Raw genomic sequence first — 26,862 nt, 5'->3', positions numbered from 1 at the left:
GAATGGTCCACTACCCAAAGGACATCCAGCCAACTTGACACAACAATGGGAAGCATTGGAGTCAAAACGGGCCAGCATCCCTGTGGAACACTTTCAACACCTTGTAGAGTCCATGCCCCTTTGAATTGAGGCTGTTCTGAGGACAAAAAGGGGTGCAAGTCAATATTAGGAAGGTTTTCCTAATGTTTTGTACACTCAGTGTATCTGGAACACTTTGTAATGACAAGGAAATGGCAGTGATTGTTAAATAAATTCCCTTTAACAGGCAACTTGTGCAATGCAAGTAGGCAGGTTTCAGCATGTAATTACAAAGAAGCCAAGTTGAGGGCAACAAGTGAATTGGTGATTCATAGTTTTGAGTGTTGTGTCTCAACTTTCACTGTAGCAATGTCTCGGCACCTTTCTCATACTCTATGTGCAATCAGCCAATATTTACCATGTGGCACCCATGTCTACACTTTTAGAGAAAAAGGTCCTATCTAGAACTCACATTTTTTCCAGCTGTCCCCATAAGAACCCTTTGAATAACCCTTTATGAAGGACCCTTTCCACAGAGGGTTCTACATGGAACCCAAAAGAATAAAATAACCCTTTTGTAACCCTTTTTTCTAAAAGTGTAGTGATATAGGTTATATGCACAACCTACTTCACAAGTTCACAACAATGGAGAGATTTGGGTCAGAGAAGTCTAAGATGGAGCTTTGGGGTGTAAACAGCAAGGTGTTAACCAGCTGACTTCGTGGAGACTGATACCATCTCTTCACATTAAAAACAAAGCTATAGGCCTCCTGTTTCGATCCCAGGCTGTGTCACAACCGGCCGTGGGCGGTGTACAATTGGCCCAGCTTCGACGGGGTTATTGGAGGGTTTGGCAGGGGGGGCTATACTTGGCTCGTCGCGCTCTAGCGACTCCTTGTGGTGGGCCGGGCACCTGCAGGCTGACTTCGGTCGTCTGTTTAATAGTGTTTCCTCTGACACATTAATGCAGCTGGCTTCCGGATTAAGTGGGCGGGTGTTAAGGAGCTTGGTTTGGCGGATGCATGACTCGCCCTTCTCCTCTCCTGAGTCCGTTGGGGAGTTGCAGTGATGAGACAAGATCGTAATTGGATATCACAAAATTTGGGGAGAAAAATTGGGTAAAATACAGTTTCTTTCCTGGGATGTCAAAGCAGCAGCAAACTGTAAAACCATGTTCAGTAAGAGGTGGTCATGGTTCGTGTCTAGGGCTAGAGTATGGCAATGTCTTAAATGGCACCCTATCCCCTATATAGTGCACTACTTTTGAAAAGAGGTCAATGGGCCTCTGTTCAAAACATCAGACCAACATACATTTTTAACATCTTCAGCAAGAGACCTGAGAAAACATTTTGTATGATCTCTTATTAATTACTTTAGGCCCAACCTTTGGCACTTTGTATTTCCTTGTTATTACCACAATGTTATGGTCACTACAGAAAATGGAATCTGATATTGCTTTGGAGGAAAGCACTGCAGCGTTAGTAAAGATATGATCAATATAAGTGGATGTCACAGATCCAACACTTTTGGTATGCACTCTAGATGGTTGAGTGATAACCTGGTTCATATTGCAAGTATTATAAGTATTAGTCACAGTTAGAAGATTCCTCTTGAGAGGACAGCTAGATGCTAACCAGTCAATGTTCAGGTCACCCAAAAAATAGACCTCTCTGTTAATATCACACAAATTATCAAGCATTGCACACATATTATGAAAATACTGACTGCTGGCACTTGGTATATGAGATTTAAGAACACTGCATATTAAACTTATATTTTCAGTAATTTATAAATGTCAAGGAAGAGATGCTCAGATGAGACAAGTAGTGTAGTGGAGGGTAAACACAAGTAAACACACTTTATTTTTGCTTGACAGTTTACCCACCTTTTGCAGAAAAATGCATTGAAAGTAGGCATTACTTTTTTTAAGAGACCGGCAATCAGAGTTTATCCACCTATTTTCTCACCACTGCATCACTACCTATGCAGGGATGCACCGCCCTGTCAGATATTGACATGTAATTTGAGTATTGACTTAACATTCAGCGAACATTATGAACAAGACACAGCCTGGAATTATGACAAAAGGGAGCTAACAACTGTCCTTTCAACAGGCTCTCTGTCCTCCCACCTCTGCATTCTAGTCGAGCCATGCTGCATTCACATGGTCTAATTCCCAAATAGCACCCTATTCCCTACATAGTGCACTACTTTTGACCAGAGCCTTATGGGTCCTGGTCTAATAGTAGTTCACTATAGGAAATAGGGTGCCATATGGGGAATGACAGCAGGCAGGATGACAGCAGGCAGATTTACACCCACTCTGACCTCATCCAGGGGTCCACAGACAACCAGAAGTGAACTGCAGGTTAACTGTGACCCTGCATGACTGAGGCTCATACATAACGCATACAGTATTCTATTGAACTACAGGACACAAGGTGGAAAAACGGATGGATTGATGGAAAACACTCCACATCAAAGGTGATTAGTTCCTTGTCTTACCTACATTTGGGATGCGCACTGGATAAACACTGATTGAGCAAGTAATGTTGTTCCACAGTAGTTACAAGGAATACAAATAACTATCCTGTGATATGATCTCTCTGAATCATGAGTAAAAAATAAACAGGCCTATCTATCAACAACAATGTTCAAGGTATATGTTTATTCTCGTCAGGTTCCTCAGAACCAGTTACAGTTAGATCCCCAGACAGAAGGCAACATTTTTTCTAAGACATTTACTCTTTCCCGAACTGTCTACATGACTTACAGTACCTGCCATCCGAACCACTAACTCATAACTGTCCTATTGTGTCTTAGCCATACCATATTCTACAGCAAAAGGCATATCCATTATGGGGGGAAATCATGAGGCTAGATAATATCAGTTACTACATGTCCAGTTACTATGTCCTTACTATACCATTAGATCACAAACTATGCTTGCTTGTTGAGGAGGCAAGTCTGTGTGTGTTCCTGAGACTGTTTGGGGTGGAACAGAAGAGCTCTTTGTTTTCAACATGTCCTTGAATGGGGAAACTCATGGTTAAAAAGTAAGTCCTTTATCGGGTGACCGAAACACACAAATACTATACAAAGCTACTCCCGCTAGTTTGTGTGTATGTGGGTGTGCGTGTGTGTGACGTGCATGGGCTGTGGAATGTTTCATCTCATAGTGAAGCCATTAGGTCCATGGCCTTGTCAGCCTTGACAGGTCAACAGGCCCACAGGCCAGCCCATCACATAGAAGAATGTGCTAATATTTGTCCTGTCCATCAGGCCTGGTATTCAACACATTAGACTATGTTTTAAAGGGTGGATGAACAGGAGAGGGGCGGGAGCTCGGAGCACCTGGCTTCAATGATAAGAGCTTCTTTATCATCCAACAAAGATTCTCAGACACTCAACTATGCATCTTTGTTCATCAACACCTGGCAGTTACATACCGAATATGAGATGTCAATGTGATTTGGTGAACACAGGGGCGGACTAGTAATCGGAAGGTTACAAGTTCAAATCCCGAGCTGTCGTTCTGCCCCTGAACAGGCAGTTAACCCACTGTTCCTAGGCCGTCATTGAAAATAAGAATTTGTTCTTAACTGACTTGCCTGGTTAAATAAAGGTCAAATAAAACTTTTATTTTTATTTTTTTAAACACAACACTTTTCATGGTTTGGGCTGTGATGATAACAGTAAGTTGTTATTTAGTGTTTGTCATCACAATGGATGAACTTAAATGAACCTCCTGAGGAGTAGCCTTGGCTTGATGTAATTTCCATCCAGCACCACCACATCTCTGGTGGAAATCAAGTAATAACAACAGACACAATGGCTTCCAGAAATAGAAGCATTGTTCTCATTTTGTTCTCCAGTCTGCTACTACACCTCTGTCTCGGCCTCTCTGGCAGACATGTCCTCCCGACCATTTCTGCTGATCAGCATACTCCAAGGTTTTCAAACTACTGTTGAACTGAGCTCACTTACAGCCATGAGCCAGCCAGGGAAAGCAGAGTAAAACCTCTGAAAACTCTTTCCAGACGTCACAACTCACCAGAGGACATGAGGAGTGTATGGGCCCATGTATCCACAGGCATTCTTTATCGTCTTCAAAAGACCATTTAATTTTTCTTCCGTGCGTTCTCAGCGAGGAAAGAGGTTTTGGGACTGCTGTTGGAAATCCGACATCAGACGTGAGTCTGGAGGTTGAATTACTGGGTAAATATGGTAGAGGGGAAGGAGGAGCTACTCCAGACACTCAGTCCCTAACATAACATCATATGGTCCTCATAAACCTTTTACATGGAGGAGACGCATTGGAACTGTTCATGTGGTGTATGTGCATACAGCCTGTCGTCATGAACCAAGCATGTGTTTAGGTTGAGGAGAACAACTATGAATAACGTCTCCGTTAACATGAAAGCATTATAAAAGGCCTTCCACCTGGACCTCCGTTCCTAATTAACAGTCCATACAAATGTCCTCTCTGCCTCGCTCTAACACATAGGCCGCAAGAGGCTGGCTTTTGTCTCCTTTTAACTTTCAGTGCCAGATTTTCTAAAGAATGGTCCAGTGGACATCTTTTCGTAGAGTGGGCGGCTGTTTGCTGAGCACTGTCGGGCCCCTTAAATATCCATCCCACAGAGCTCCATTCGCCTCTTTATGGGCAGGGGCACCCCAGGTTGACACTGTTCATGGCAGCTGCACACTCCCTACACAATAACCACAAGTCCCTGCCACCGTAGCTCTCTGACTCAATGTGCCAGATGGAACCAATTCTTTCAGCTGTTTACAGTTCTCTTTTATCTTCAAGGCAATACTAATGGCAGATATGCCCTTTTTGGAAAGCTGGGGAAAAGTGTTCTGGGCAACCTGGATATGAGCATGCACAGCTGTCGGAGCTGGCATGTGGAAAACAGGCTTATGTCCATTTGAGCCGCTGCAGGGAGCTGAGATGTAGGATATATGTCAATGGGCTGACTTTTGACACACAGGCTTTAACTTCCAATGAAAGAAGGAAAGGAGGACAAAACATTTTGTGTGCCTCCACTGCCTTACAACTGACTCACTGTTCTCCCTTACTCTGATATGGAAGAGGGTTCATTTATGGATCATGAATCTGAGGGATGAGAGGGGATCTGACTGAACCCTTATAACTGCCTACACTCCGTGGTCAGTTTATTAAGTACACCACCCCATTCACGAAAACAGTTCACTCCTACTGACAGTGAGTCACGTGGCCATGGCTTGCTATACAAAGCAGGCAGACAGGAATCGAGGCATTCAGTTACTGTTCGATTTAACGTTAGATTGGGAAAAATTGTCATGTTTTGTCTAATATTGTCTTGTCCTTGTGCTTTCCCTTCTGTTTGTTTCCCCCCTGCTGGTCTTATTAGGTTCGTTCCCTTTTTCTATCCCTCTCTCTCCCCCTCCCTCTCTCTCTTCTCTCTATCGTTCCGTTCCTGCTCCCAGCTGTTCCTCATTCTCCTAACTCACTCATTTAGTCTTTTCACACCTGTCCCCTATTTTGCCTTCTGATTAGAGTCCCTATTTCTCCCCTTGTTTTCCGCTTCTGTCCTTGTCGGATCCTTGTATGATGTTCGCTGTGCTGTGTCCTTGTCTCGCCCTGTCGTGTCTTGTCTCCTTCAGATGCTGCGTGTGAGCAGGTGTCTTAGTCTGCTACGGTCGGTGCCTTCCCGAAGCAACCTGCAGTCAATGGTCGAGTCTCCAGTCTGTCCTCGTTACTACGAGTGGATTTAATTTTTTTCCTGTTTTGTTTTCTTCTTGAGTTTTCCTGGATTATTACTTTTGCCATTTACTGGAATAAAGACTCTGTTTTCGCTAAGTCGCTTTTGGGTCCTCATTCACCTGCATAACAAAAATGGATGACCTAAGCAACTTTGTGCGTGGTATGATCATCGGTGCCAGGTGCGTCGGCTCCAGTATCTCAGAAATGGCCGGCCTCCTGGGCTTTTCACGCACGACAATGTCTAGGGTTTACCAAAAACATCCAGTCAGCGGCACTCCTGTGGGCGATAACAACTTGTTGATTAGAGAGGTCGAAGGGGCATGGCAAGAATCGTGCACACTAACAGGCACGCTACAAGCAGGCAAATAACGGTGCAGTACAACAGCGGTGTGCAGAACGGCATCTCGGAATGAACAACTCGTCAGTCCTTGTCACAGATAGGCTATTGCAGCAGACGACCAGTCCAGGTTCCACTCCTATCAGCTAAAAACAAGAAGAAGCGGCTCTAATGGGCACACAATCACCAACAATGAACAATTAAAGAGTGGAAAAACATTGCCTGGTACGATGAATCCGGATTCCAGTTGTGTCATGCTGATGGCAGAGTCAGGATTTGGCGTAAGCAGCATGAGTCCATGGCCCCATCCTGCCTGGTGTCAACAGTACAGGCTGTTGGTGGTGGTGTAATTGTGTGGGAAATGTTTTCATAGGACACGTTAGGTCCCTTGATACCAATTGAGCAATGTTTCCATGCCCTGATGAATTCAGGCTGTTCTGGAGGCAAAGGGGGTCCGACCCAGTACTAGATACCTAATAAACTGGCCACGGAGTGTATATCCTATGTAAAAGATAGATGGATTACAGAAATGTGTAAAGTGAGCTATCAAAGGAGAAGCAGAGAAAATACATCTGAATATCATTCCTTTTAAGGCACCTTTGCAAGATCAAAACAGGAAGATATAATGTATAGTAAGGCAAATGGTATGTAATCCAGGGTGAGATAGTGACGACACATCAAGGTGGAGCCTGAGTGCCAGCCTCCCAGCACTTAATTCTGGTCACAGGCAGTTTAACTTACCAATAGCCTTTACATGGCAAGTGAGCCTGAAAGAATGCCATGCCCAAACCATTTTGAATATGCCTTGGACAGGTTTAAGAATGTCTATGAAAGGTTGTGCAAACACTCAATAATTGTAATGCCAAACTCCAAAGAGAGAATGGGACTGGTGATATTTGAAAAGGATAGCATTCCCCATCTGCTTAAACAGAGGGAGTAGATTGCACTACACCCAAAAGTAAATCAAAGGTCTCCGTCATTCAAAACAAAAACAAGAATTAAAAGGAAGTGACAGCCTACTGTACAGGATCTTAGTTACAAAGGCTGGGTGGTGAGCAGAAAGGATAACACAGAATACCTGTGAATCAGTGTCAATACTAGGCATTTTTATAGTACTACTGATATTAATTACTGCATTGTTGGGAAAGAGCTTGCAATAAAAGGCTTTTCACTGTACTTGTGCACTTGACAATAAAAATGTTAAACTTGAATCACTCCATAATGTGTATTGTGTGACAATTTATGCCAAGTTACGAGCTAAGCTTAGCTACATGATTACCTAGGATCCATACACTGGTTGAACTACCACGCTTCCATTCCAGAACCATAGATGGCCCTATGTCTTGACATCTTTATTCCTGCTATGGGCCTAAAAGGCAAATGGCTGAGATGAAATGGAGTAGAAAAGGGAGGACCGGGAGGAAGATGCGGCACATTGAAGGCACTGCATAAAAGTGATGCACCATTAACCTTTAACAAGGCTAAGAAAAAAGAACTGACACAACTTTTGACACTTGTGGGGCAGACTTGTGGCTGGATTATCCATTGCTGCATGTATAGCCTAAACCCAGTCAGATTATCGCTTAACTGTGACATCCAATACAGTCATTCTCTGTGGGCTATATTCCACTCAGATCCTATTCACAGTCTATCACATGGTTTCCCCATGAATCTTAAACCATTGAGGGAACAACACAGATCTACAACTCATCATCAAAGTTGGCAAACTGACATTGAATTCCAACAGCTTCAACAGGATAGTGATCATTATATGGTTTATAGATTAATAGTATGCCAAGCATGCTATTTAGATGGCAGTAAATAAAATGGAAAAAGGCACCCTAAAGCTGTGTGGCTCCACTAGACATTGAGTTTCTATTATGGGTGATGTGTGGGCACTGGGCATAACAGCATACATATAGTCTACCAGTCTTACCCAATAACGGGGTGTGTGTATGATATCATACACATTGTCTGATAATGCCGGCCTAAAAAGCATCTGGTGACATCCCACCCTCGCCCCTGTTATGCAAGCCCTGGCCAGAGAACAGAGGGGCCTCCCAATCTTGCTGCTGACAATCCGGTCCAGTGAGAAGGAAAGGTCATTGTTAGATATGCACAATAGACAGTCTGTTCGGGAAATGTTCAAGAAAAAGAGCTTGCAGCTGCAGCGTCTGCCTAGTTGCAGTGATAGTGATAGCAGGAGGTACCCTTGGAAAGAAAAGCTCTGGAATAAACTTCATCTAACAGAGAAAAAATATAATCCACATTAGAGAACATAATAGGCTATGATTATGGATATTCTCACTCAACAGCATTAGTAAATCTGAGGCGGATGCAATCTCAGAACGTTTATTATCCGTAGCTCTCAAGACCCCAAGGAGGCCCAAGTGAGTTTACAGTTGACCCTCTTTTGAATTGAATAAATTATATCGTGCTCCACAATGTAAACTTTAGTTTGGCATAATTTATTTAGCCTCAGCTCACTCAGTCCGATTTAATGAAATTGTTTTGTCATTCACCTTATCTAATTGAAAGAGCTCAAGTGGGGATGTAACGCTAACAACCAGGATAGCGTTACATCCCCAAAACTGTTGTTACCAAATACGGTAAAATCACTAAAATCACTTCAGCGAAAAATGTATTGTAGGCTATACTTTAGGTTTGTCAATTGATACAGTCGCATATAACCACGAGATGAATTTGCGCTTTCCGAAATCTGTCTGTACAGCATTCGGATACTTTTGCTGCAACTAGCTATATGTTCGTTAACCCTTTATAAACTATCCCCAATCATGTAAAAAAATAAAAATTCAAATGGCGACCGGCTTTACCTCAGAGTAGCGCCTCATTTCCACAGCCATTTTTACCCCCAAAAAATGCCAGCAAATATCAATCCCGTTAGATAAATTGTAGCAAAAAAATAAAAAGTTCGTTTTGCCGGATAGCTGCAGCTTTCCCACTGAACTGAGAGTCATCTCTTTCCAACCAAATCCCTCCCTCCTTGAGACCTCTGGAGAGGCGAGGGCTGGACTTGTTTCCATGGAGATGGGTTGTTTGCCCCCCACTTCAATGGATCTGGCCCCTTTCCTCTATCCCACACACAAGCTTGCATCAGTTCTTTGTCTATTAAACAGAATATTTCATAGGAATGACCAAGAGAGTCAGATAGGCTCTGGAATTATCCTCAGGACATCATTATCACATGTGGTCCACATTCCCTTTGTATGTTTTTTGACACTCTCTTCCTAGCCTTCTAACAGCATATAAAGAGAGTGACAGTTGGGAGTGCACAAGACAACGCTAGAGTGGTCTCAAATACACACATGCCAGAGGGGTAAGAAAGTCTTCGAGTTGAAAACTAAAGTCAACAAGTGACTATTACAACATATAAAGTGGACAGCATGATGAGCCAGTATAGTATATTTCCACATTTGGAGAGAGAGATTTATTCATCAATAACAGCTACGAGATAACACTATGTTTAGTTCTGGAATTAATAACTACTCAACTCAGCGTGGATATTCTCTCAGGGAAACAATTAGAGAAGATTTCTGTGTAATTGTATGGTTTTGCTGTATCCAACTACTTATAACACAAACTAGCAAAATCACAATGTAACAAGAACATAATTAATAGGCCTACACACACGTTTCAACATTTACATTTAAGTAATTTAGCAGACGCTCTTATCCAGAGCGACTTACAAATTGGTGCATTCACCTTATGACATCCAGTGGAACAGCCACTTTACAATAGTGCATCTAAATCTTTTAAGGGGGGGTGAGAAGGATTACTTTATCCTATCCTAGGTATTCCTTAAAGTGGTGGGGTTTCAGGTGTCTCCGGAAGGTGGTGATTGACTCCGCTGTCCTGGCGTCGTGAGGGAGTTTGTTCCACCATTGGGGGGCCAGAGCAGCGAACAGTTTTGACTGGGCTGAGCGGGAACTGTACTTCCTCAGTGGTAGGGAGGCGAGCAGGCCAGAGGTGGATGAACGCAGTGCCCTTGTTTGGGTGTAGGGCCTGATCAGAGCCTGGAGGTACTGAGGTGCCGTTCCCCTCACAGCTCCGTAGGCAAGCACCATGGTCTTGTAGCGGTTTCAACTACAGAATGGTACTCAGAGATGCAGAATGAATCCGCTATTCATCCAGGAGATAGATAAAATGTCAAAACACATCTCAGAAGATAAAGTCAAGGTTGAACCTTTAAAGACCTGTGTCAATTAGTGAAATCATGTAATTTTGAACAGCCTCAAGGGCATGATGATGAGGCTATCTCCAGAGGGAAGGGTTTGTCAAAGACATAATTTCAGGTCAAACTGAATGACGAACACACAGTTAATGATTTGGAAGACAGATGCCATGATTAGTCCAAACCAATTAACATAATTGTCATGCAGGTGAAAGAGGACCCAAAAGCGACTTGGCGAAAACAGAGTCTTTAATCCAGTAAAGTAAATACAAACAAAAAACACAACTTTCACTCGAAATGACGAGGACAAACTGGAGACTCGATCTTGAACAGCAGGTGAACAGCAGGTTGCCTCGGGAAGGCACTTGAACCAGACAGACTCAGACACCTGCTCACCACGCAGCATCTGAGGAAAACACGACACGACAGGGCGATACACAAACACAGCACGGTGAATTCTAGACAAGGAACCGACAGGACAGGAACGGAACACAAAGGAAGAAATAGGGACTCTAATCAGGGGAAAGGATCGGGAACAGGTGTGGGAAGACTAAATGATTGATTAGGGGAATAGGAACAGCTGGGAGCAGGAACGGAACGATAGAGAGAAGAGAGAGCGAGAGAGTGAGAGAGGGAGGGGGAGAGAGAGGGATAGAAAGAGGGAAAGAACCTAATAAGACCAGCAGAGGGAAACGAATAGAATGGGAAGCACAGGGACAAGACAAGATAATAAATGACAAAACATGACAGTACCCCCCCACTCACCGAGCGCCTCCTGGCGCACTCGAGGAGGAATCCTGGCGGCAACGGAGGAAATCATCAATGAGTGAACGGTCCAGCACGTCCCGAGACGGAACCCAACTCCTCTCCTCAGGACCGTAACCCTCCCAATCCACTAAGTATTGGTGACCCCGTCCCCGAGAACGCATGTCCATGATCTTATGTACCTTGTAAATAGGTGCGCTCTCGACAAGGACGGGAGGGGGGGGAGGGAAGACGAACGGGGGTGCGAAGAAAGGGCTTGACACAGGAGACATGGAAGACAGGATGGACGCGACGAAGATGTCGCGGAAGAAGCAGTCGCACAGCGACAGGATTGACGACCTGGGAGACACGGAACGGACCAATGAACCGCGGAGTCAACTTACGAGAAGCTGTCGTAAGAGGAAGGTTGCGAGTGGAAAGCCACACTCGCTGGCCGCAACAATACCTTGGACTCTTAATCCTGCGTTTATTGGCGGCTCTCACAGTCTGTGCCCTGTAACGGCAAAGTGCAGACCTCACCCTCCTCCAGGTGCGCTCACAACGTTGGACAAACGCTTGAGCGGAGGGAACGCTGGACTCGGCAAGCTGGGATGAGAACAGAGGAGGCTGGTAACCCAGACTACTCTGAAACGGAGATAACCCGGTAGCAGACGAAGGAAGCGAATTGTGAGCGTATTCTGCCCAGGGAGCTGTTCTGCCCAAGACGCAGGGTTTCTGAAAGAAAGGCTGCGTAGTATGCGACCAATCGTCTGATTGGCCCTCTCTGCTTGACCGTTAGACTGGGGATGAAACCCGGAAGAGAGACTGACGGACGCACCAATCAAACGACAGAACTCCCTCCAAAACTGTGACGTGAATTGCGGGCCTCTGTCTGAAACGGCGTCTAACGGGAGGCCATGAATTCTGAATACATTCTCGATAATGATTTGTGCCGTCTCCTTAGCGGAAGGAAGTTTAGCGAGGGGAATGAAATGTGCCGCCTTAGAGAACCTATCGACAACCGTAAGAATCACGGTCTTCCCCGCAGACAAAGGCAGACCGGTAATGAAGTCTAGGGCGATGTGAGACCATGGTCGAGAAGGAATGGGGAGCGGTCTGAGACGACCGGCAGGAGGAGAGTTACCCGACTTAGTCTGCGCGCAGTCCGAACAAGCAGCCACGAAACGGCGCGTGTCACGCTCCTGAGTCGGCCACCAAAAGCGCTGGCGAATAGACGCAAGAGTGCCTCGAACACCGGGATGACCAGCTAACTTGGCAGAGTGAGCCCACTGAAGAACAGCCAGACGAGTGGAAACAGGAACGAAAAGGAGGTTACTAGGACAAGCGCGCGGCGACGCAGTGTGCGTGAGTGCTTGCTTAACCTGTCTTTCAATTCCCCAGACTGTTAACCCGACAACACGCCCATAAGGAAGAATCCCCTCGGGATCAGTAGAAGCCACAGAAGAACTAAACAGACGGGATAAGGCATCAGGCTTGGTGTTCTTGCTACCCGGACGGTAAGAAATCACAAACTCGAAACGAGCGAAAAACAACGCCCAACGAGCTTGACGGGCATTAAGTCGTTTGGCAGAACGGATGTACTCAAGGTTCTTATGGTCTGTCCAAACGACAAAAGGAACGGTCGCCCCCTCCAACCACTGTCGCCATTCGCCTAGGGCTAAGCGGATGGCGAGCAGTTCACGGTTACCCACATCATAGTTGCGCTCAGATGGCGACAGGCGATGAGAAAAATAAGCGCAAGGATGAACCTTATCGTCAGACTGGAAGCGCTGGGATAGAATGGCTCCCACGCCTACCTCTGAAGCGTCAACCTCGACAATGAATTGTCTAGTGACGTCAGGAGTAACGAGGATAGGAGCGGACGTAAAACGTTCTTTTAGAAGATCAAAAGCTCCCTGGGCGGAACCGGACCACTTAAAACACGTCTTGACAGAAGTAAGAGCTGTGAGAGGGGCAGCAACTTGACCGAAATTACGAATGAAACGCCGATAGAAATTAGCGAAACCTAAAAAGCGCTGCAACTCGACACGTGACCTTGGAACGGGCCAATCACTGACAGCTTGGACCTTAGCGGAATCCATCTGAATGCCTTCAGCGGAAATAACGGAACCGAGAAAAGTAACGGAGGAGACATGAAAAGAGCACTTCTCAGACTTTACGTAGAGACAATTCTCTAAAAGGCGCTGTAGAACACGTCGAACGTGCTGAACATGAATCTCGAGTGACGGAGAAAAAATCAGGATATCGTCAAGATAGACAAAAACAAAGATGTTCAGCATGTCTCTCAGAACATCATTAACTAATGCCTGAAAAACAGCTGGCGCATTGGCGAGACCAAACGGCAGAACCCGGTACTCAAAATGCCCTAACGGAGTGTTAAACGCCGTTTTCCACTCGTCCCCCTCTCTGATGCGCACGAGATGGTAAGCGTTACGAAGGTCCAACTTAGTAAAGCACCTGGCTCCCTGCAGAATCTCGAAGGCTGATGACATAAGGGGGAAGCGGATAACGATTCTTAACCGTTATGTCATTCAGCCCTCGATAATCCACGCAGGGGCGCAGAGTACCGTCCTTCTTCTTAACAAAAAGAACCCCGCCCCGGCCGGAGAGGAAGAAGGCACTATGGTACCGGCGTCAAGAGACACAGACAAATAATCCTCGAGAGCCTTACGTTCGGGAGCCGACAGAGAGTATAGTCTACCCCGAGGAGGAGTGGTCCCCGGAAGGAGATCAATACTACAATCATACGACCGGTGAGGAGGAAGGGAGTTGGCTCGGGACCGACTGAAGACCGTGCGCAGATCATGATATTCCTCCGGCACTCCTGTCAAATCGCCAGGTTCCTCCTGAGAAGTAGGGACAGAAGAAACGGGAGGGATGGCAGACATTAAACACTTCACATGGCAAGAAACGTTCCAGGATAGGATAGAATTACTAGACCAATTAATAGAAGGATTATGACATACTAGCCAGGGATGACCCAAAACAACAGGTGTAAACGGTGAACGAAAAATCAAAAAAGAAATAGTCTCACTGTGGTTACCAGATACTGTGAGGGTTAAAGGTAGTGTCTCAAATCTGATACTGGGAAGATGACTACCATCTAAGGCGAACATGGGCGTAGGCTTCTCTAACTCTCTGAAAGGAATGTCATGTTTCCGAACCCATGCTTCGTCCATGAAACAACCCTCAGCCCCAGAGTCTATCAAGGCACTACATGTAGCACCCGAACCGGTCCAGCGTAGATGGACCGACAAAGTAGTACAGGATTTTGATGGAGAGACTTGAGTAGTTGCGCTCACCTGTAGCCCTCCGCTTACAGATGAGCTCTGGCTTTACTGGACATGAATTAACAAAATGTCCAGCAACTCCGCAATAGAGGCACAGGCGGTTGGTGATCCTCCGTTCCCTCTCCTTAGTCGAGATGCGAATCCCTCCCAGCTGCATGGGCTCAGACTCTGAGCCAGAGGAGGGAGATGGTTGCGATGCGGAGCAGGGAAACACCGTTGATGCGAGCTCTCTTCCACGAGCCCGGTGACGAAGATCTACCCGTCGTTCTATGCGGATGGCGAGAGCAATCAAAGAGTCCACATCTGAAGGAACCTCCCGGGAGAGAATCTCATCCTTAACCACTGCGTGGAGTCCCTCCAGAAAACGAGCGAGCAGCGCCGGCTCGTTCCACTCACTAGAGGCAGCAAGAGTGCGAAACTCAATAGAATAATCCGTTATGGACCGTTCACCTTGGCATAAGGAAGCCAGGGCCCTAGAAGCCTCCCTACCAAAAACTGAACGGTCAAAAACCCGAATCATCTCCTCTTTAAAGTTCTGGAACTTGTTAGAGCAATCAGCCCTTGCCTCCCAGATAGCTGTGCCCCATTCTCGAGCCCGGCCAGTAAGGAGTGAAATGACGTAAGCAACCCGAGCTCTCTCTCTAGAGTATGTGTTGGGTTGGAGAGAGAACACAATCTCACACTGCGTGAGAAAGGAGCGGCACTCAGTGGGCTGCCCGGAGTAGCAAGGTGGGTTATTAACCCTAGGTTCTGGAGGCTCGGCAGGCCAGGAAGTAACAGGTGGCACGAGACGTAGACTCTGGAACTGTCCAGAGAGGTCGGAAACCTGAGCGGCCAGGTTCTCCACGGCATGGCGAGCAGCAGACAATTCCTGCTCGTGTCTGCCGAGCATGGCTCCTTGGATCTCGACGGCAGTGTAACGAGCGTCTGAAGTCGCTGGGTCCATTCCTTGGTCGGTTCCTTCTGTCATGCAGGTGAAAGAGGACCCAAAAGCGACTTGGCGAAAACAGAGTCTTTAATCCAGTAAAGTAAATACAAACAAAAAACACAACTTTCACTCGAAATGACGAGGACAAACTGGAGACTCGATCTTGAACAGCAGGTGAACAGCAGGTTGCCTCGGGAAGGCACTTGAACCAGACAGACTCAGACACCTGCTCACCACGCAGCATCTGAGGAAAACACGACACGACAGGGCGATACACAAACACAGCACGGTGAATTCTAGACAAGGAACCGACAGGACAGGAACGGAACACAAAGGAAGAAATAGGGACTCTAATCAGGGGAAAGGATCGGGAACAGGTGTGGGAAGACTAAATGATTGATTAGGGGAATAGGAACAGCTGGGAGCAGGAACGGAACGATAGAGAGAAGAGAGAGCGAGAGAGTGAGAGAGGGAGGGGGAGAGAGAGGGATAGAAAGAGGGAAAGAACCTAATAAGACCAGCAGAGGGAAACGAATAGAATGGGAAGCACAGGGACAAGACAAGATAATAAATGACAAAACATGACAATAATATTTGACAAAAAAACAAGTTAAGAAAACACTTATTTTACAAAACTATTAACAAGATCCATTAAATGTTTTTTGACATTATATGTAATTATACTAGGACATTATACTGGTTGGAGACATATCTCAAAGTAATAATTCAGATATTCAAAACAGTGAACACATGTTCACTGAGGACAGTTACCAGAATCCATGAACATATTAGCAGATGTGATTCCTTGTTGTTGGACTGCAGTGTGGATCCTGTCACTCTGTGGTTAGTTTTATATAAGAGGGCTCTAGACAGGCTTAAACCTCATGCTCTGCTTTCCCAACATTAAGCCTCCCAGAGCACACATGCATGTTGAGAAACAACACTGCAGCCTGAGTCCAGACTAAACAATACCCAAGGGGGAGGATGCCTGCTATGAAGATCACCATACCCAAAGTTGTGTCTGTTTTTCGCTTTCTTAAGTGTAGGTTACCTCCAAGCAAAACAGCCTTTTTAACAATCATTGTTGTAATTGTTGAGATTTTCGTTCTTTGTTATCAAATAAAAATTTGGTCGGTAAACAATATGTGTATGGTCCGTAAACAGTATGTGCCCTACCTTTACGCTACTGATTTCTGGAACATTTTCGATGCACTTAAGAAAAACAGGAAAAAATACAAACAAGCCACATGAATTCAAAGTATTGGAAACATGCATGAGTCAACACTCGAGTCCACTCAACCTTGCTCTGGTTAAGGGAACAGCTATTGGGCCACAGCAGAATTTGAAAAAGAACTGAACATTTCTATCCAAAACAATTGGCACGAAGTCTACAATCAAGAATCAATGTCCCCTTTCACAGAAAAGGATGCAGAAGACTGAAAATGGTCATTATAAAGCCTGTCTTTCATATCTACTTTATAATGAAATGCCTAATCATCACAAACAAATGTCAGTTTACAGCTTACCCATAAACCCATTCTCTCATCAAACCCTCTGAGCATCAGCAGTAGAAACATAGATGGGGATCAGATCTAAAGCCATTCCACTGGGCCCAGACATCAGCTCAATACCTAGTTCTGATTTCCATTTGGTTGAGTTGTCAACTCATGTGAATTCTGCGTGAAATCAACAAAAAATGGTGCCATGTCATTAGATTTAGGTGAAAAGTTGGGTGAAAAATAGACGGAATTCCCTTACACTGATTTATTTTCTTAATATCCAAATTTTGTTGAAATTATGTGGAAACAACGTTGATTCAAAATGTGGAGTCGATCTACCTGTCATGAATAGAATCCACACCATATTTCTACCAAGTCTCCAACTACAGTATGTATCATATATTTTACTCACAGTTTGCACTATTTCATACAGTCCCGTCCCCCCCTTCCCCCGGAGCATCCTTTCATTCTATTGACTGAGGAACGGAGGAAGTCGTAAGATGCAGACATCCGACTCATGTCCCATAACATGTCTCCAGGAAGTCCACAGCTTTGTCAGTATGTCGTTTTACTCTGAGATCTAACTATACTGCACAAAAATATAAACGCAACATGTAAAAATGTATACGATTTTACTGAGTTACAGTTCATATAAAGAAATCAGTCAATTGAAATACATTCATTAGGCCCTAATCTATGGATTTCACATGACTGTGAATACAGATATGCATCTGTTGGTCACATATACCTTTAAAAACAAATGGGCCTCAGGATCTCGTCACGGTATCTATGTGCATTCAAGTTGCCATCAATAAAATGCAATTGTGTTCGTTGTCCGTGGCTTATGCCCATACCATAACCCCACCACCACCACTGGGCACTCTGTTCATAACGTTGACATCATCAAACCGCTCGCTCACACAACGTCATACACGTGGTCTGTGGTTGTGAGGCCAGTTGGATGTACTGCCAAATTATCTTAAATGATGTTGAAGGTGGCTTATGATAAAGAAATTAACATTCAATTATTTGGCAACAGCTCGTGTAGACATTCCTGCAGTCAGCCTTCCAATTGCATGCTCCCTCAAAACAAGACATCTATGACATTGACTTTGTGTGACAAAACTGCACATTTTTGAGTGGTCTTTTATTGTCCCTAGCACAAGGTGCACCTGTGTAATGATCATGCTGTTTAATCATATTCTTGATATGCCACACCTGTCAGATGGATGGATTATCTTGGCAAAAGGAGAAATGCTCACTAACAGGGATTTAAGAAATTTGTGCACAAAATTGAGAGAAAAAAGCTTTTTGTGTGTATGGAACATTTCTGGGATATTTATTTCAGCTCATGAAACATGGGACCAACTCGTTACACGTTGCATTTATATTTTTGTTCAGTGTAGTTGTCTCTCAGACATGTCAAAGCCTCATAAAGTATAAAGATTACTGAGTGGACTCTGACAGCTTTGTGCTTCAAATTAGCAGAGGTACTAGTGCTGTTTCATACTGGGAAAGGCTGGCTCCAGTAGAATGGATGCACAACAAAGAACAACCTCCTGGAATCTGCTGTGGTGTCGAGAAGTCTTGTCTTCAGGGTTTCTTCTGTACAATGTAAGCAATACATTATGCTGCTTCTCTGTCAGTGTAACATGAGAAAATCAAATACAGTCCAATCCTAAATATGCACTACTTTAAAGAGAGACTGTTATTGTTTGTATAGGGCTACTTTCACAAAAGAATGCAACCCTTTTCAATGCTCGGGCTCAGGAATTTGTCCACACAGTTTTGATGGCATAAATCTGTTTTAAAATCATCTCCCTGAGGTCTACAACTCTCCACCTTTTACACCTGCTAAAGCCATTCAGGCAAAGGGAAAAAACATACGACCAGGCCAGTGTTTTTTGGACCCGTTACAGGTCCAATGTACCTTGCGTAGGATCCATCGGTCATGTTCAGTGAATCCACAAAAGCCTCAGAAATTTGACAGTAACCCTCTCCAGTACACTGTTGAGCTTTCACCACACCCTTACCACAAAATATTCCTGTGAGAGCCTCTCCTCCGGCATCTGGAGATTTTAAATAGCCGAGGGCCAGCGGGTCAAGGGAGCTATGGAAATGAGGATGGGCCAGTCGCATACAAAAGCCTCCAAGCAGCCTAACAGCATAGGGTCTGATTGAATCGCAAGTCTAAACTGCTTGTTTTAACATAAAGATGTTTTTTTTAGGAACAACATATTCAATTTCAAGACAGGTCATGAGGCACCAGCAGTCGAGTCCTCTCATGTTCATGATGTCTATCCAATACTACTGCCCTAAGGCCTACAGCAATGAAGAGAGATGACAAGTCTCACACTATAAATACTTCCTCTCCACCTAAAGTACCAATTTGCATTAAAATAAGCTTCAGGGCCTGTAGACTTTTCAGTGGTTCATCTAGGTTCATCTAGCATCATAAGGTAATCGTATCCATCTTATTTTACCCCTTGGCATAGGGCAATAATATGATTCGATCTCATTCTGTTGCTGAGAAATATCTCAAAATTGACAAAAAGCTGAACTTTTTGTCGTCACAAGGAAAGCTACTAGAGGCATATAAACTATTCTGTGTGTGTGAGTGTTTGTTATGCATACTTGTAATAGGTGCTACAGCCTCAGGCATCACTATGGCCCCTTTTGACTGTTCTCTCCATATGGAGTCCATTTGGAATCTGTGACCCATGGAGAACGCTGTTATCAAAGGCTGCCATGAGACTTTTAAAAGATCTGCCACTGCTGTCCCCATATACAAATAATACACATCTCCACAGATCTAAAGTTACTACCGCACATGGGATTTATTTTTTATTTTTAATAAACACCCGCCGATGTTTTGCAGCACTGTTGGAATTGGGCAAACACTTTAGGACATGATCCTGTGCCGTATTTGTTATCAGGGAGGAAATTGGCAGCCTCCAATCACATTAGCCTTCATCCTGATTAGTTCAATGTGTTAATGGTATTATAGCTGTCAGCCTCACATACTGAAAGTAGAGGAATGTCCTGCACATTGTCTTAATTCTTGCTCCAGATGCTTTCTTAAAGGCCCAGTGCAGTCAACATTTAGTTAAATCTGTGTTTTGTATCATATTGTATAACAACTGATTAAACTAATACTGCAAAATTGTAAAAAACATTTGATCAGTGTTATTTCCTGATAATTGGTGGTTGAAAATACAATCTACACAGGACTTTCTAATCAGCCTGTTTGCATGGGCGAGAGTTTTGGCTTACATGTGTCATCACCAGGCGGTAAATTGCTTAATAATTGACCAATGACAAAGAGAGTTCCAAACCTCTCTGCCAATAACTAGTTTTAAGTTTTACCCTCCCCACTCAGACCACTCCCAGACAGTCCAAGCAAAAACTAGCTCGATCATTTTTTGTCTAAAAAGTATTTTTTCCCATTTTAATAAAAAAATATTACAGTAAGTTACTTAATTGCATTTACATTTACATTTAAGTCATTTAGCAGACGCTCTTATCCAGAGCGACTTACAAATTGGTGCATTCACCTTATGACATCCAGTAGAACAGTCACTTTACAATAGTGCATCTAAATCTTAAAGGGGGGGGGGGGGTGAGAAGGATTACTTATCCTATCCTAGGTATTCCTTAAAGAGGTGGGGTTTCAGGTGTCTCCGGAAGGTGGTGATTGACTCCGCTGTCCCTAATTGTTACTCAGAAATGATTTGATATTGATATAAAAACAGCTCCATTGGGCCTTTAAGAATTACAGGATAAACACATGCATGGAAGTATTTATTCTCCCTTATGAAAGAGATTTCTATTCTGAGAATGGGCCCCTCAACCACAGTATTTACTCAAGAGATGTCTAATAATTCATATTCTAAACATCGGAAAGCATTGTACTGTTATAGACAGGAATAAATCATACCAAATACCCCATCATCAATTTCAAGCACAGGGAGTAACTGCTCTGCAGGGACCTACCTATACACTTTATTATCTTGCATTTCAGTGGCATTGAAAGGTTTTTCCAGACAGCAGCCATAATGTTAGTCTGACCATTGTCAGACTAACCTTGGGAAGGTTCTGACTGAATCTTCTCCTGGAGGGATGCAGCCTCTATGAGCCTTGAAACGATTCCCACTGTCTGACACTGAGGCACTGAAGGGGGGATTGAGGAGACAGACCCTCTCCGTCTGTCATTAACCAAAGAGGGACAGATAAGAGCCTGGCCCTTAAAACACAGGATGGGTCCTATTAAAAGGAAGTACCTTGGAGTATTGTTTTTGTTTGGACATGCAATAATTCAGTTTGAAAGAGTTTCAGGTAAAAGAGTAGTTCTAATACTTTTACTTTCGTCCAGAAGCCTGCATTCCCTCAGACATGAAGCAACATTTTAATACTTCAATAAAAGCATACTGCAAAGAAAGAAAAAGAATTCACCCAAATTGACTGATATTCAAATGGTAAGAATGGTACAAAAGATTCATATATTATTATTTCAGTTAAGATGCCAGATTGGGTACTTAGGGTAGTTCCTATAAAAGGCCTAAGGCGCCCCCTAGTTTATGTTCAGAGTACAGCACTTGATTTTGAGGTTACTGTATTGAATAAAACCATTTTGAGGAAACTGTTGATGGTCGTAGGTTATTAATTCAAACCAGCAAGTCACTCACATAAAAAATCTCAACCTTTTTGTGGCAATTTTTTATGATTTTCTGCATTACTGCCCACGCAAGTTTCATAAAACAGAAAATGCATGAATAAGTTCCATAAAACAGTTAATGTATTATATTAAGTTAAAAACTACAATATATGGGTTTACTTTATGAATCAATTAAAAGGAAAACGATCCTTACCTTATCCTTTATACACTTATTGGAGTATTTTTCAACAATCCATTCTTTGACAACACAAATGTAGCTCTCTTGCCGAGTATCCTTAAATCTGAATTTTCTGCCCCGAGTGTAGCCTACTTTTTTCTGGATAACGGACTGCATGCATACAAAAAAATAAAAGGGGAGAACAGGAAACGATGACGGCAGCTTTGCAAAAGTAATTGAAAAGTAAATAAATGATCACTATTGTCTTGTATGATATCAACATACTGTCATTAGAGATCAATTTTATTTGCAAATGTATCCTGTCATTTTACTCCGTGTTCTATTGTTCAATGTTGAACTTGCGAAATAGACGGATTATTTTCGTTCAGATTTCGTGTCCTCTGGGCTATATTATGAATGATGGATTTTTAATGCATTGATACAATTTAAATCCATTGGTTATTGAAATTTCTCATCAGTTGTAGCATTGATGTTTATCGCCCTATGCATAGCAAAGCCCTGTACAAGCCCTGTACTATGATCATATTGATAGAACTCCGAAGGTATAGAGTACCTGCCATTTTGTGCACCTATCAATGTCTGCATTAGTGCAATATGTTTTTTTGCGCCTATCAATGCGATCATCAATTTTGGCTAATGTATTTGACCCTTTATATTGAAGCACGACTCCTGGAGGATGGTCTATGAATTTGACATGGTCAGCATTAAACAAATGCATTATAAATATTACAGAAATGTATTTCAAATGTGATGTTATCACAGATAAGACTTAACACTTTCATTAGGTCACCCAATAGTAGCATTTTCTACCCACTTTACAACCACCCTAGCTATCCCAAATGATCATTAAAAAATGTTTTACATCAAAGACAGATGGTAGCATCATTACTGTCTAACAAAAGACAATGAGAGTTATTTAAATTTTGAATAAAGGAGGATCTCATTCATGTATGATTCATGTCAAATGTATCTAAATGGAGAGGAGTAGATAGCTGAAAACAAAACAAGCAAGGTGCAGAGATGGTGTACATCTACTCTAGACAGTGACAGCTGAGGGCTCTGACTACAGTAACACACATATATTCAAAGGAGAGGACTAATGTTTACATTAAATGTACCATCAGATGATAACTGTCATTAACTGTCAAAATGTCTCCCAAATGCTACATTATACTAAGCCTTACAGGAGAACATGATACAGGAGTGTTCACACCACGAAATGCATACATCTGTACATCAACTGTTGTTTAGGGTAAAAGGTTGTAAATAAATTTATACATCACTTCTTAAAAACATGCTTTTGGACAAGAGAATGATGTTACACATTTTTACTGTTTCCAACTCATTCCCATCTTCTGTTGTTTAGGTAGCAGATGTTACATTTATTGTAGATGTTTTCATTAGTTTGAGTGATTAATTTTGGTATGATATTTTTGTTTGTTATTTACTCTACCCTTACATGTCTCACCTAATTTCATTGGTGACATGGCCAACATTACTGTTATCAGAAGCTACCAATATTACTGTAAAAGAGTGCACTGTCACCCATTGTTTCTACTTTATCAGAAGCCAAATATCATCATCAGCTTGTGCAAAATGGCACGTATCATCCATTTGGGGGGGGGGGCAACAAACTAACATCTAACTTTCTATTAGTATTATTAAATCAGAAAGTATACAAAGCCATACAGACACTAGCATTATCTTAAGCCAAAGGTCTCAAATGCAACGCCCTACTTCAACCTACTGATGCAGAGACCCTTTACGATCACCTCCTGAATACATAGAGCTATATGATCACATTTCATGAAATACAGGTCCAGTTGAGGATCAAAACACCAGTAAGGATGAAGCTCGGAAGTTCGGGAAAGAATCAGACAAAATAAGAAGAGGGAACACCCAGTCACAGTAACATTGTTTGCTTCACCCCGGGTTTTTGTTTCCTGGGGATGGGTTTAGCTGAGCACCACGTGGCGGTCAAACACAGACTTCCTCTGTTCCTGGACCTGCCTCCGCCAGCGCTGCTGAGCGTGCTCCACTTTGTTCAGCATGTTGGGGCGAGAGGCCGAATGAGACAATACGTTGTGGGCGTTGGCGAAAGGCTGCTGGTCCTGAACCCAAAGAGAAACAGACATTCGTGAGGAGGACAGTGAAATTGTGACAAGCTAGAGTTGACCTTTTTTTTTAGAAACATTTCCAAACATAATTCTCTATGAGCTATTCATCAAATTTATAGCATGAAAGAAATCTGAAATCACCACCACATACATTGCCCCAACAAGTCACACAATACAAGATCCACAATCAAACAACAAAAATGTCATGGCTACAACAACTGCTTTGACTTAAAGGCCACCACTATAGTTGGGATGGGCAACATGCACACATACCCCAACATCATCATCATTCTGAAGCTGTGAGTGTCCAAAGAGCCTCCTCTTCAGCATGGGCTCCAGCAGGGTCAGGTACACCATGTAGAGGAACAGCAGGCCCAGGATGGACAGGTAGATTATGATAGTCACCTGGAACACAGTGGACACAAATCAAATTAATATTTTATTTGTCATGTGCCAAATACAACAGGTAGACCTCACCGTGAAATGCTTACTTACGAGCACTTAACCAACAATGCAGTTCAAGAAATGGAGTTAATAAAATATTTACTAAATCAAATCAAAAAGTTACATGTAGAAGACAATAACGAGGCTATATACAGGGGGTACCGAGTCAATGTGCAGGGGGACAGGTTAGTCGAGGTAATTTGTAAAATGACTATGCATAGATAATAAACAGTCAGTAGCAGCAGTGGAAAAACAAAGGGTGGGGTCAATGTAAATAGTCCGGATGGCCATTTGATTAGTTGTTCAACAGTCAAACTCATTAACCCATTAGGCCTTGGCTGCCTGCAACCCATTGACTCCATTTCAGCTCCACAATAATAGACAAGAGTTGACTGGTTAGTAGCAGAGAACATGTGCAGATGCTATCCCACGTGGGCAACATTGTTGCGATATCCCATCGCCTAAATCGTAATGTCTCCTGTGTGTCAGGAACATTGAATAAAATTATATTTGAACCTACTTTGCCTGTTGTCCTTCTGCCGTTGGCAATTTAAGCAAAAATATCCACATGCAAGTATGAAGAATCATTTCCTCTCTGCTTTACCACATGACATGGCAGGATAGTAGATTGGATAGATTTAGATTTCCCAGACTTACCTTGATAGTTCCAGAACTCCTCTCCTCATATTTGCATTCACAACGCAGACAGTACGCCTCTACATCCTTTCCATCAACTGGCATTGGCTCCACAACATGAAGGCAGTTACTGAAAACAAATATACAATTAAATCAAAATATGTCTTTGAAAGGTTGAAGTCTGTAACAGTTCTCCAAATATGATTTGAGATCATTCATGACATTGTAAAATTACAGTTAGCCTACCCATACGTTCACCACACCTCAGACAGTGGTCACGTTCCACTGCATGCATCAACCAAATGGTTGCATGCCACATCATAGACTGTCATCGATTGACAGATTGTTATAAGATATAGTGTGGTTAGCAGATAGGTAAAATACCCATCCAGGCAATGTAAGCTCTGGCAACGTGGAACCAGTGGAACATGACCGGTATGTAATCATCTTTAAATGACATCATGACAACATAACATACCAATCCTTTAGAGATACATTTTGTTTGTAGATCTGTCCATCGATGTCTCTGTATGGTGGGCAGGTACATTTACACCGGATATCCTCTGAATTCTATGGGAAAAGGAGGGGAAAATGTTCAGGCTGTGATATCAGAAAACATGTAATGCCATATATGGTGATATAACTAGCTGCCTGCCTCCTAAAATAAGCTTACACAGCCAGTGGAATAATCATATTTACTGTAACTGTACAGAGCAGGTTACCAGCTAGCTAGTTAGCTAACTTATCCATTGACTGTCGTCACAAGAAAGGACATACTAGCCTGATCCATATTTGGCTAGCTAGCTAACTACAGTATCTAGCCAGCTGCTGCCTCAACACCTAGCATTAAACAATGTCAATATAAATTGCTTTTATGCATTTAAAGCAGATGATAGTCAAGTGAACAACAACAGAGCCTACCTTCGCATCCGTCGTCTGTATTGACATCAATAACAAACCAACAAGAGAGAGCAGTTTGAAGGCAACGCTCGACATCATTTTTCTATGTTGAAGTACCAGAATACAAGCTATTAAGAAACTGGAGAAACGATATACTGAAATCAGATACACGTTTTTTTATAACTGACAACAATTATTCTGCTAGCATCAAACATTTCCTTCGACTGATCAGCTGACATCTCTTCCTGTGCGCGTAAATAGCATTCCCCAGGTCAACAGCTTGTCGGAACAAAAACCTATAGCAATGATGGCCTTTCTTTGAGGGTCCTTGCTATCCGGAATCCTTGGGATGTACATACCCCTCTTAGATTATCTCATAGAACAAAGCGTATAAAATCTCCTAAACCTGCGTTTACAACAGACCTTATTTTTTTGGCGTTTATCCAAAAACCATACGACGAACCATGGCGAAGTTAGAGCCTACAAAAAGACGTCATTACTATTTATCTTTACAAAGTTAAAATTTTAAAATGTTATGTCAGGTAGCCTAGTGGTTAGAGTGCTGGACTAGCAACCGAAAGATAGCAAGATCGAATATCCGAACTGACCTTTTAAAATTTTAACTTTATAAAGATACATGTAATGGCATATTTTTGTAGGCTCTAACTCCGTCATGGTTCGTCGTGTGATTTTGGATAAACGCCGAAAAATACAAGGCAGTTAACCCACTGTTCCTAGGCCGTCATTGAAAATAAGAATTTGTTCTTTACTGACTTGTCTAGTTATATAAAGGTCAGATTTGACCGGATGTATAAACGTGAAACATCCGCTTGGCGTTTCCACTCACTACCAAATATGGAAGCCCTCTGGCCGGCAGTGGGAAAATATGGATTTGTGTTCCCAAACTAAAAATATGTTATGCAGACTTTACCCATTGCCAAAGTTGTAAGAAACCGCGTTTAGGAGTGCAAAGTCGAATTGAGTTATTGCACACGTACGTTCCCTAACGGAAATATGCAGAGGCCAATAGGATCTCCCTAACTCGTGTTTAGCTATGCCCAACTCCTTGCTTGTTCTCCCCACTATTACTTATTTGTTCAGATTGGAAACGACAGGCTGTGGCATTGGTTTAGT

The 26,862-nt window shown here is 43.1% G+C and overlaps 2 protein-coding genes across 3 annotated transcripts in view; both read right to left on the bottom strand.

Annotated features, from left to right (window-relative positions):
- dennd2b (DENN domain containing 2B) overlaps positions 1-21,770 on the bottom strand; it is a 96,282-nt gene extending 74,512 nt beyond the window's left edge. Inside the window, exon 1 of one of the 2 annotated variants that reach the window (XM_046345723.1) lies at positions 21,647-21,770. The gene's annotated coding sequence lies outside the window, so the exon portion shown is untranslated. Of the gene's footprint in view, positions 1-8,938; positions 9,089-21,646 lie in introns of those variants that run through there. The other variant, XM_046345724.1, reaches the window with a different exon arrangement.
- On the bottom strand, positions 20,567-26,464 carry tmem9b (TMEM9 domain family, member B). The gene is made up of 5 exons (XM_046345725.1): positions 25,750-26,464; positions 25,307-25,398; positions 24,850-24,958; positions 24,022-24,153; positions 20,567-23,742 (listed from the first exon to the last, which is right to left on the bottom strand). Exons 1-5 carry the CDS (start codon positions 25,825-25,827, stop codon positions 23,587-23,589), a joined length of 567 nt encoding a protein of 188 aa, XP_046201681.1. The 5' UTR covers positions 25,828-26,464; the 3' UTR covers positions 20,567-23,586.
- Between the last annotated feature and the right edge of the window lie 398 nt (positions 26,465-26,862).

The sequence above is a fragment of the Oncorhynchus gorbuscha genome, linkage group LG04 (assembly GCF_021184085.1).
Source record: "Oncorhynchus gorbuscha isolate QuinsamMale2020 ecotype Even-year linkage group LG04, OgorEven_v1.0, whole genome shotgun sequence".
NCBI lineage: Eukaryota > Metazoa > Chordata > Actinopteri > Salmoniformes > Salmonidae > Oncorhynchus > Oncorhynchus gorbuscha.
The sequence above is the reverse complement of the archived record's forward strand: the minus strand, read 5'-3'. Positions and strand labels throughout refer to the sequence as shown.